The sequence below is a fragment of the Monodelphis domestica genome, chromosome 6 (assembly GCF_027887165.1).
Source record: "Monodelphis domestica isolate mMonDom1 chromosome 6, mMonDom1.pri, whole genome shotgun sequence".
NCBI classification, from domain to species: domain Eukaryota; kingdom Metazoa; phylum Chordata; class Mammalia; order Didelphimorphia; family Didelphidae; genus Monodelphis; species Monodelphis domestica.
Genome location: NC_077232.1, coordinates 309,735,308 through 309,747,372, shown reverse-complemented (window position 1 = coordinate 309,747,372; position 12,065 = coordinate 309,735,308). Strand labels below are relative to the sequence as shown.

The following is a 12,065-nucleotide window of genomic DNA, read 5'->3' as shown; positions in this document are numbered from 1 at the left end:
TGACTAAACGAAAGAATAAGACATTGTGTGTATTTCAAGAAATCATACAAGAAACTGTCTATTGCTTTTAGAACCAAGGGGAACGGGAAAATAGAATCACCCCCAAATCTTGAATCGTGATATTGCAAAAGGCAAAAAATGTAGTCTTTCAACCAAAAATAACTTGGCCTGCAAAACTACCTATAATTATACAAGGGGGAAATGTATTTTTAACAAAAGACTTTCAGACACCCTTAAGGAAAAGAGTAGAGTAGAAACTTTGAAATGACCAAGGCAAAGGCAAGGGAAATCTAGAAAGGTGAATGCAAATCCACAGAGGAGACTCATACTCTGGGAAAAAAAAAACAAGTGCCCTTTCAGACTCCTTTAAGGATAAGAAAGAGGGGCAAAGAGGATGGTCTGGGTGGGGACTTGCTACATTTGCTCAAGAAAGAGAAAGAAAGAAAGAAAGAAAGAAAGAAAGAAAGAAAGAAAGAAAGAAAGAAAGAAAGAAAGAAAGAAAGAAAGAAAGAAAGAAAGAAAGAAAGAAAGAAAGAAAGAAAGAAAGAAAGAAAGAAAGAAAGAAAGAAAGAAAGAAAGAGAGAGAGAAAGAAAGAAAGAAAGAGAGGAAAGAAAGAAAGAAAGAGAGGAAAGAAAGAAAGAAAGAAAGAAAGAGAGGAAGAAAGAAAGAAAGAGAGAGAAAGAAAGAAAGAAAGAAAGAAAGAAAGAAAGAAAGAAAGAAAGAAAGAAAGAAAGAAAGAAAGAAAGAAAGAAAGAAAGAAAGAAAGAAAGAAAGAAAGAAAGAAAGAAAGAAAGAAAGAAAGAAAGAAAGAAAAGATGAAAAGGCGGAGGAACCACCTAAATCAGATATGTGAGAAGAGTAACCTGGGTTCCCTAGTCTAGGAGACCCGTGGGTGTGTCAGCTGTTTGGGAGGGAGGAGCTGGCGTGAAAACTTCAAACTAGTTCCCTAAAAAGGGGGTCACAGAAAAAGATGACCATGACTTGCATTAGACACATTTTAGGAAGTATTTGGAACTTTTATTACCTTCGTTGTTTGTATACTCATTCATTATCCTTCCTTCCCTCTTGTGCACTGCAGTTGAACACTAAGGAAAAGAAAACCCTCATCATAACTCTGCAGGGTCCAGTAAAATAAATCCCCACTTGGGCTACGTCCCCAAAATATGTCCATCCTGCATCGTAAAGCAATCACCGTTAGCCTCTGGAAGATGGGTCTGTTTCTATCGTCCTCCTACTCACTTCATTCTGCATCGGATAATAAAGTCTTCAGTTTCCTCTCAAATTGCTCCCCTCGTTCCTTTTTAGGGTGGGCTATAAAGCAGGGGTGCAGGGAGGACGTGCCCGTCGGGTGGGCCAGGCTTTTCAGGGCTCTGACCCGTGACTCCAAGAAGCCGTAGCACGCCCAGGGGCCAGAGCCCGGAGACCCAGGAGGGAGATGCCCCAGGCTTGGGAAGACCTCCACTGGCAGAAGGGACACGTGAGAGCTAGCCATGCAGCAGCAGCCACTTTGGCGTGCTTGGGGCGTGAAGTCAGCCACTGCCTCCTGGGACATCAGTGGTCATCCTGACCCTTGGCTGGCCACTGGACTTCAACGACTCTGGGCAACTCTGCCTCACCCAAATCCAATTTATGCTTCAGTCAAGACATCACCAACAATGTCATTTGGTCTTTGAGAGGGAAGGACAACGACGAACCACTTTTTGCAGTACAATATTACATTGCGGGGCCCCGGCCGGAGTCAGGAAGATTCATCTTTGTGAGTTCACGTCTGGCTTCGACCCTTCCTAGCTCCATAGCCCTGGATAAGTCACTTAATCTGTGTTCGCCTCAGTTTGTTCGTCTGTAAAATGAGCTGGAGAAATGGGAAACCTCCCCAGGATCTCTGCCAAAGGAAAATCCAAAATGAGGTCACAAAGGGTTCAACATGACTGAAATGACTCAACAAGATATTATATTAATACACTGTCACTTGTTTAGCCGTTCCCCGGGACCCCTCTGAGCTTCCATGCTTTGACCACTCTGAAGAAAGTTGTGATAAATATTTATGTGCCCATGGGAGATTTTCTTCTACATTCCATTTTTAAAAAACTCTTACTCTCAGTCTTAGGATCAGTATTGTATATTGGTTCCAAGATAGAAGAGTGGTCAGGGCTAGGCCATGGGGGTCAAGTGACTGGCCCAGGGTCACACAGCCGGGAAGGGTCTGAGGCCAGATTGGAACCCAGGACCTCCCGTCTCTAGGCCTGGCTCTCCATCCACTGAGCTAGCCAGCTGCCCTCAACAATGGTACAGATTGAGCAATGGGGTTTAAGTGACTGGCCCAGGGTCACACAGCTAGGTAGTGTCTGAGGCCACATGTGAGCCCAGAACCTCCCTCTGTAGGCCTGGCTCTCCAGGCCTTCGCTGAGCTACCTTGTAGAAGCATTGCTTCTACAAGAAACGCTGCGGCTTGGAGAGTGACTCTTGTGGAGAAGGGAAGGCAACTGTAGAAAAAAGCTCTCCTCCACAGGCCTCTCCCTGTCGTCTCTGGTGAGCTGGGCTCTCTCCCTCCCACTGGGAGAGCTCCTTGACCCTGCCCTTTCTCATAGAGTCCCGCCTGCCTGCCTTCTCCAGTCTCGGGGCACTATTCCCTTGGACACGTGGGTGCCCTCGCGATTCATGATCTGCCTGTGGCCACAAGCTCCTGGAAGGGGCAATGCTTAAGGAAAGTAGGGGGTGCTGCTTTCACGCCCGAGAAGAGGCTGCCTTTTAGAGGAGCGTTTCTCGGCCTCCAGCCCCTAGACCTCTGGGATGCAGGGGGCCCACAAGAGAAGGAGAGGCCAGCCTCATGGCCCTTCCGTGTCTGTGAGGGAGGTGGGCAAGGTTCCCCAGGAGCAGGCCCCTCCGCAAGCTAACAGCCCACGTGGGCGTCCGCATCGGACACGAGCAGCCCACTTCTGGGACAAGCGTGGAAGACGGGCAGTGAGAGCGAAACGCCTAGCCTCGCTGGAACGCCAAGCCAATAGAGGAGTGTGTGCAAGGCAACACAAGTCACCTGGGACGGGCAAGCAGCCCCCCAGCAAACAGCCGTCCGCCGGACCCCGAGAGAGCCCTCCCACCCCGGTCCCAGGGCAGCCCTGCCTATCAAAGGGAGTGAGATGAGTGGCCTCTCCCTCCTGCAGCAGGCACACCGCCAAACCAGGGTGCATGCGAAGGGAAGGCCTGGGGGGCCCCTTGGGGCGTCAAAAGGCCCACGGTCAAGTTCCTATTCTGCTTCCGACTTTCTGAGTGATTCTGGACAAATCACATCACCTGCACAGGCCAGACACGCTTGGGGAGGAACTGTGAGAGACAGCCGGGAGGCAGAGAAAGGGAGGAGGAGAAAAGGGGAAGAGAGAGGGGAGCAGGCCAGCTGGGAATGGGGGGCGCATAGGCTCCCCCAGGTCTTCGGGCCTCCCCAGCCCCTTTCAGGAGATTCTGGACAAGTCATGCCGTGAAGGAGAAACTTTTCAGCACAGGAAACAACCCAAAGGCAAACATGGCACCGTGTGAACCAGACCAAAAGGGATGACGGAGCGGCGAGGGCATGGGCAGGAGGGGGCCAGCTCAGACCAGAAAGCCAGGTGTTCACTGTGCTTTTCTCTCTTGAATAGCCCTTTCCTCCTGCCTTAGGATGCACACAGTGAATCGGCAGGCAGTGGGGGTTAAATGACTTGCCCAGGGTCACACCTGAGGCCAAATTGGGGCCCAGGACCTCGTGGCTCAGGCGGCGGCTCTCTCCACCTTGCTACCTAGCTGCCCCAATAAGGACATCTCCGTAGTTTGTCAGCAGACCCTGGGCTGGAGGCCACCGTTTTGAGCCAGTTACACCGAGCAGGCACGTCCTTTTGTGGTTACTCCAACTCATATGTGGTGTGAGTCTAAGCAGAGTGGGGGGCAGGCCTGCCCCCATTAGGCAAGGTCCCCAGGGCTACCCAGGAAAGGGCTTGCTTGGGGAACAGGGGGAAGGGGCGGGGAACGTGCAGCAGCAGCAGCAGGTATTTTATTTGGCACCTCGGGGGTGCCAGGCTGCCGAGAAGGCCATGGGGCACTTTTGTTCTATCGGGATAGGCACGAGGCAGGGAGTTAGGATTTGCGGTTGCACTGAGTGATCCTGGGATTCCTCTCGCCCCGGGAAGGCTTTGAGCGCCGATTAGAGGTCCGGGATGACAGTCCCAAACTTAGTCCCGAAGGAGGAGGGTTTCGAGGTCCAACCCTACAGATCAGACCGGTGTTTTGAGCCTCAACAAATTAAATCTAATTATACACGTGCAGCACGTGCATACTAGCACCGGGAGGAGCCCCCCAATCTGCCTCAGTTTCTCAGTCTGTAAAATGAGGAAGGAGCGGAACTTGATGGTCCGCGACAAGCAGTTGCTCCTTTCCACTCCGCTTTAAGATTGATAAAGCACTTCCCAACCGCCTCACCAGAGCTGACCCCGAAAGGTCTAGCTCCCGCGGGAGGTTCCAACTCGCGCATGCGTCTAGCTCACGGGCCGGCGAAGCCATCAGGATCTGCGCTTGCGCAATCCACGAAGGTTGCCGCGAGAAGGAAGAGGTAGGGGCCGGGGGGAGGAGAGACGCGTGGCGCAACGCACCTCGTGCTCGCGCCCCATCCCCTCCCCGCGACCAGCGGTTGAAGCCCCACCTCCCCACCTTCCCGCCCCAAGGAGAAAGGAAGGAGAGGCGGGCGTATGGGGCGATGTGGGTGGGGCGGCGTAGCGTGCGCGAGCGCCGCGGAGGGCGGGGAAGGCGCGAGAGGGGCGGGCTAGATCGTGCCAACGTATCCGCCCCGCCCCCTTCGGTCCGGCCGTGTCCCCTCCCCTGCGCGTCGCCATTTGTCGAGAGACGCCGAAGGGGCGGAGCGGGCGGGCAGTTATGGCGGTATGTGATGGGGACTTGAAGCTTAGGACCGTAATCGAAGGAGGCTGCGGAGAACCTGGCGGCGAGGAGGAGACTCCGGTTGTCGTCCCAAAGGAGGACGACAACGGCAGCGGCGGCTGGGTGCTTTGGCTCGTGGGTGGCGGCGAGGGCGGCAGCGGCGGCGAGATGCTGCTGAACATGCTGGTCGTGCTGCTCCTGCTGCTCGGGGTCTACCGGCTGTGGGTAAGCTGGAGCCGGCGCGAGCCGAGCGAGGTCGCAGGAGACGTCCCAGACACCCCGGCCGTCCCCTCCACCGCCGTGGCCACCCCTTCCAACGAGCTGCCGCCCATGAAGAGGCGCGACTTCAACCTAGAGCAGCTGCGCCAGTACGACGGCGCGCGCACGCCGCGCATCCTCCTCGCCGTCAACAGCAAAGTGTTCGACGTGACCAAAGGCAGGAAGTTCTACGGGCCAGGTATGGGGGGATCCGCCAGGGGGATGTAGGAGAAGCGCGCTGCGGGGGGGAGCGGGCCCACCCCACCCCACCCCACCCCCACTCCGGAGCAGGAGCCGGCCCCTGGGCCTGCACAAAGCCTGCACCCGCCCTTTGTCCTCCCGGCTCGGGAGCGCCCAGGCTCCCCCCTCCCCGTTCTCTCCTAGTACGACCACCACCACCTTCACCACTCCACCACCCCGGCCGGATTTAGGGACAGGATCTGACTCCCCCACCCCACCCCCGGCCGTTTTTAGCCCCGGATCCTGCCAGCGGGAGGGGCGGGGCCAGCATTCGCGCACGCGCGGGTGGGGGTTCGGGGGGCTCCCTGGGCTTTCCTCCAGCGGACTATGAGCTGAGGTTCAGGGGGTTAAGCCTGCTCTGGCCCGGCTGACCCTTGGCTGGGGAGAGGGACTGGGCCGCAGTTTCCAGCAGCCCTCGGCCTCCGCCGCGGTTCCCGGAGCAGGGGACCCCTTTCCCGACCGGCGCAGTTGCCCGAAGCCGCAGCTCGAGGCCCTAGAGACCCCAGGAAGCGCCGCGCTCAGGGCGCGGGAGCGGGGCCTGGTTCCTGAAAGTTTTACTGACCCTGAGCCGGGGTTGGGGGGGGGGAGGCCTTCTGGGAGCTCCCCGGGAGGGAGGTTTCTTTTTCAGGCTGATCCGGGCGGGGGACCCCCCAGTTCTGTTGTTTCGAGGCTTAGAGCACTCGCTGGGACCCAGACGGAGATGGGCACCGACTGCCCCCCTGCTCGGGGCCGCGGTTGGAGTCAGACCGGGAAAATCCACTTAATGGAGTCCCCGGCTGTGCTGGAGCTCGCGGAGCCTAATGGCTCAGACTCTGCCAAATGATCCGTTCGTTTCCTTCCTCCCCAAATCGCTTTTGACTTACGGGATAGGGACTAGAGAGGGGCTTCCACGGAACAGAAACGGGTCCATGAACTTCTTGTTTACAATTTGTGCCCAGCACATTCCACGAGAGGAAGCCGGGTGCCCCGAAAGGGGCTTGGATTTCTAAGTCGTCTTCCAGCCCCACGCAAAGAGGAGTCCCATCGTAGAGAGCATCCGGATTTTTCTTGTTTTAAATTCCAACCTGAGCACAGAGTTGCCGAGCCACTGTTGCTGCCAAGTTTAACAGAATCTGGAGGCCGGCCGACCTTTGAGCAGAAAAATCCATACGTCTCTCCTTGGATGGCTCTTACAGATGTTTTAAAATAGCTCCGGGCAAGGCGACCACAGACATTTTGTTGGGCATGCCCCGGGGTGGGAGAGCCCATGTGCTTTCTTTTAACCGGCTCTTGAACCAAAAAGGCTGCTGCCCCACCAAGACTTTCCTGCTTCCTCCTGGCTTTGCCCTGCTTCCACTTAATTCAGCCAGAGATATTTATAGACGAATGTGACACATGCTGCCCACGGCATTTCACGGGCCTGCAGTTTGCTTCATTTTTTGTTTAGCGTTCAGGATAAGAAGGGCCTTTTAGAAAAGCTTGCAGGGGAAAAGAGGACCAAAGCTGCTGGCAGGGTTTTTAGGGGACCGATGATTTCATTGGTGTGGAAAGACATACTTCCAATGTGCCTCTGCTAATTGCTCTTTCTCTGCAACTGAAGAGTTGCCTGGGACCCTTCAAAGTTGAGTGACTGGCCCAGTCAGGATGCCCCAGCATCCCTGGGTGGGTCTCGCTGATCACATGCAATGCTCTGCTACCTACCTTTACTGTTTACTGTTATTAGGGAATATACAGTATATTTAGGGCTTTAAGTGATTTCAGTTAAACAATTTGGTGCCCATTATTAATTTTATCTGAGGCTGACTCCTTTTTAAAGGTGGCTGAAATCAAGAAAGTTTCTCTGCAGCTCGAGTATCTTACATTTCACTAGGGCACCCTCCTTTTAGTTAATAACAAGCAGAGTGCCTAGTTTGCAGCTTTAAGTCATTTGATGGAATTAGCATTCACTATGATTAGTATAGTAGAAAGAAGCCCCGGTTCAGATTTCAGTTCCTCTACTTCTGCCCCATGTGACTTTTAGGCTTCTTTGTCATGGCTTTAGGCCTCAGTTTACTTTTGTAAAAGGAAAGGGCTTATTAGCCTGAGACCTCTGAAAATGTTTTTAAAATGTTTCTGTACGTTTTGTTTCCTCTGCAATCCTACGTGTTTCATTTTTTGCATTTTAAAAATGTGGTTCTGAGAAACAGGCGGCCATCGGCTTCATCCGAAGAGAGAACCAAAGCAGCAATCCAGGCAGCAAATGCTTTCTAAGGGCCCCTCCCTCTCGACATCAGTAATCCTATAAAGCAGATACAAGATCCTCATGGCCACATAGGAGAAGCATGTTGATCCGTACAAGGAACCAGGAAAACAAGGGACAGTGGTAACCGCACATACCACCAACTGTTTTTGGCTGGACTGCTTCTCAGGAAAAGAGCCCACTGGCAAAGCTCCACATTATTGTGCTTTCTGAAGTTGACTTCACCCAGCATCTTGAGGGAAACTGCAATACAGACACTCTTTTGAAGGGTGACTGTAGCTTTCGGATACAAGTGACGAAAGTGGCAAAAGGGACTTTTTTATCAGTTTCTTTTAAACTATTAGGGTGAGCTAAATTCACCTTTTGTTAAAATTAAGACTGGGGGGGGAAAGACTGATTTTGACATTTTTTTTATGAAACTATTCATTGACCAGTGATAGCGGGAGAAATAAGCAAGGTTGAAGACCTTGTTTTCAGTTGAGATTTGTTCCAGTAGTAGTGAATTGGTTTTTACAAATGTATTATTTCAATTCAGCAAACATTTATTGAGGGCCTCTTTTGTACAAGGGAGTGTGCTGGGTCTCGGAGCTACAAAGATAAGGCCAATAATCCCTGTTGGCCAGGAACTTCCCTTCTGTTCCTCCATTAACTGAGGAGATTTGCACAAGCCCAGGACTTTAGGTAGGTAGAGAAATTCTTTTATCTTCATGGGCTTCAGTTTTCTCAGCTCTAAATTTAGGGGATCCAGCGCGATGATTTCTAAGTATTTTTGCAGTGCTTGGATTCCTAAGTGCACGTTAAGCAACTGGACGCTCACTCTCCCTCTTATGAATGGTTTAACTTCCCCCGGAGGCAGACCTTTTTACTTTGCAAAGCCATTGGCTAGTTTTTGACAACAGCATTTTGGGGTGGTTATTAAATGATGTAGCTTTTTTTACTCAACAACTTTTCCATTCCTGAGTTTTACTTCAATGTTACATTTGAAATAATTCCTGCAAGATCTGCAAATTTGTGACTAAAATGGGATAATAGGCATCAAATTTTAATTACTTTTAAACATGAAGAAAATAAGTGTAGCTGCTATTGGGGGAGAAAAGAAAATGAGTTGGAAAGGTTCTTTGAGGGTCTCTGCTCCAACCAGAATGGATCTGTGACATCCAGAATAGGGGTCACTCAGCTGCTGTTTGGCGAGTCCAGGAATTGGGGAGCCACTGTTTGGTCAAACCTTTCCTGCAAACCAAAGACTTGATCCACAGAAGCCCAAGCCAAAGCAGAACGGAGGCTCTTTACCTACCTCCCACATCCACCATGAAGAGTGGAAGGGCTGGGAGGCCTCAGGTGCATGGCAGCATTCTTCAGTATCTGGAGTTAGGAAACCATTCCAAAGAAGAGTGTGTGTTGGGGGAGGAGGGGTGGATTAGCACACCTGCTCACCATTTGCCCCAAAGTAAATTCCAAGGTCAGCCCTTCACACTCATCACCTAAGAATTTAGTTGATCAACTAGTATTTACTGTACTGTGTTCACAGCCACTTGTCTATTCATTGGGATTTAAAGCAACAACAAAATCATGCTCATTGTAATGCAAAAAAAAAAATCTTTATTGACTTTATCATTCCAACGTCATTATGGCTAGCTTAGTGATAGGCATACTCAAAGGATCATAAATTTCAAGCCAGAAAAGACCCCTTCTATTTTGCAGATGAGGAAACTGATGCCCAGAGAGGTTAAACAACTTGTGCAATGTGACATCGATAGTGGCATTGCTAGGATTTGAACCAGGACTTGTGGCTTGACATCCAGGGTTCTTGCAGTCATACCACACTGTCAATTGTAATATAAAACAAAACTGGATTGTTGATTGCTTTTCAGTCCACTGCAAAAAAAAAAGTGATGAGGAGAGGCTGTAGATCATAAGGTCATCGATTTGGCGATTTTGAAGCCCAAACAGGCCCCAAGAGGAGATGGGACTTGCCCCCAGGTCAGAATCGGTACACAAGGCTTCCCCATCACACAAGGTTTCTCCAGTAATGTGCTGCCTGACTCCAAGAAAAGATTCTAGTCTCCCTCCACATGCTTCTTTACCTCCAGATCCCAGTCTTGCACACAGCCCCCTCACTTAGGCTGGCTAAAATAGCCCTATGAAAAGGCTAGACACTTCCAACTCCTTGCTATCCTGTAGCTAAAATAAAGCAGTTAAAATGAGTAATTATGACACTCCACCCCCAGCACAGAAGGAATTCAGGAAAGATTATCCAAGGCTCAGTTGAACCAATTTGATAGAACTCGTTTGCTGCTGCCAACTTTGTAAGAATTTAAGAGTTGTAACTTGCACTAAAATCCAGTATGGATTTCAGTCACCCCCTTGAATTAAGCCACCTTGTCTATGTGTGAAGTTACATCTCTTCCAAAGGATGTCACATCTAAGATTTAAAGTTTTTTGATAGAGCAGCGAGGAGGAAGTGACCGGAGGCATGGAACGGTGTTGGGACAGCCTCAAGGCAAGGAGAGGCAGGGAAGGACTGGTCAGATCACTAGACAAGATTATCAGTGCTTTTAGGAGTGACCTTGTCAGCTAGAGAGCTTGTGAGCTGGAAACATGGAACCTGCCCAAGAGATGCCTTGAGAAGCAGAACTAGGGGCAAAGCAACGCTTGATGGAAGGAGCCAGGAGCGGGCAAGCAGGTGATCCTCCCTGGAAGTGCCAAGACCAAGGCTGTTTTGTTGAAGACAATATAGAAGGGCTTCTTGTTAGGGACTGTTGGGTTAGAAGACCTGCTCTGGGTCCTGAGGAGGTCAATTGAGGGTCAAGCCCACTTCTTAAATAGGACTTGGGGATATTAGAACCGAAAGAGGCTAAGAAATCATCCAGTTGGTCTTCTCATTTCAGAGATGAGCAAACTGAGGCCCAGAGAGGTCCGGGTGATTTGGCTGGGCACATGTTTATTGCATTTGTGGCAGAGCCAGAACTGAGCCAGACCCCATTCACTAACTCATGAACTAGACAGAGAAAATGAAGTGGGCCTCGCCCTCAAGGAGAGCCACAACATGTTCCCTGAGAAGCATAATTGAAGGGAAATGGAAGTGCACTCCCAACGGGGAATCGGGGAAAGAGCCGGCACCAGCATGAGCCCACGAGGATTTCCAAGAAGCATGGCTAATGAAGAAATGCAGTCACTGCATGTGTACCCAGCTACAGGGAAGTGAGTAGATGTGGAATGCCGAGTTCAAAGAATGGCCGACCCAGGTCAGCAGGACTGAATGAAAACACTTGGGGCTGTCCCAGTGAAACATGTGTTGTCTTCGTATCCACAGTGCCTGGTACCTTGTTGGTGATTAATAGATGCTTGTTCTTTGATTGATTACTTTCAGCAAAGAGGGCCATTTGTTGAGTTTGCGTCCAGGGCTCTTTGTGAATGCCAGCTGTTGTTACTCACAAATGGTCTGGACTAGACAGCTCCAACTCAGGTTTGGGGGACTTGTGGCCATAAATAAGTGATCTCGAGCATAGAACTTCATGCACCAGATGTGTCCTAACTGCTACTGCCCGGCTGGGCCCAACCCTGAGCCCAGCTTTTCTGCTTGCCCACCTCGGACTAAACCCTGAACCAGTTGGAGACCAGGTTCGATTTGTGTAAGTGGGGTTCTTGCTTGCAGACCTCCCTGGCTGGGCAGGTCAAACAAAGTGTTTTGTAAAGTGCTTTATTAATGTACTATAGAAATTGGCAATCCCGAATCCTGTCATGTGCCCAGCACTCTGCGGTGTGCTTCACAGATCATTTGATCCTCACAGCAGCCTTGGGAGGTGGGTTCACCTGCTTAGAACCTGTACTTTAGAGTCCATCTCTCTCCTGTCATGGCCTTCATGAGGTCTCCCTGATCTCTTCACAAAGGGAGTACCCAAGATCCACCTCTTCTTGCGCTTCCCCAAATGCCCAGAAGAGTTTGCTTTCATCTTTGGAAACTTTTCACTTTTCTTTCTGAGTCCATCCCACTGTGGCTCTTTCTTACCCTGTGCACATGGACATTGCCATGCCCCCACGCATGCCCCTCCTCTATCCGCTTCCACAATCCCAGGCTCTTCTTTTTATGAGGTGTGTACCTGTAACAGCCCAGCAGATCACATTTATTAAGCGCACACTATATGTAGAGAATCCCTGCAAATGCAAAATAGTTCCTGCCTTCAAGAAGCTTTCATCCTGTGCAGAAGACAGCATGTACCTGTATAACAGATTTGGCAAGGGGCAGGCGGGTGGAGAGGGCCGTCAGCTAGGGAGATCTGGAAAGGCCTCCAATAGGAGGTGAGCTTTGGAACAAACCACGGGTGCCAGCTGGCACAGGGAAGAGGGATTGCAAAACCCCCTTATTGGAGACAAGAGTTGAAATATCCTCTGTTAGGAGAAGCAAGAAAGTCAATCATCCCATCTCCCAGCTGGCAGAGTTTCAGTCTC

General features: G+C 50.9%; 1 protein-coding gene and 1 long non-coding RNA gene across 2 annotated transcripts in view; one reads left to right on the top strand and one right to left on the bottom strand.

Annotated features, from left to right (window-relative positions):
• Window positions 1–987: 987 nt before the first annotated feature.
• Window positions 988–6,731, bottom strand: LOC103101611 (uncharacterized). The gene is made up of 2 exons (XR_468289.2): window positions 6,262–6,731; window positions 988–1,883 (listed from the first exon to the last, which is right to left on the bottom strand). It is a non-coding gene; the product is annotated as an uncharacterized LOC103101611 (long non-coding RNA).
• Window positions 4,559–12,065, top strand: part of PGRMC2 (progesterone receptor membrane component 2) — a 28,205-nt gene continuing 20,698 nt past the window's right edge. The window contains exon 1 of the mRNA XM_001365537.5: window positions 4,559–5,357. Coding sequence (XP_001365574.1) covers window positions 4,898–5,357 — 460 coding nt within the window. The 5' untranslated portion in view covers window positions 4,559–4,897. The remainder of the gene's footprint in view (window positions 5,358–12,065) is intronic.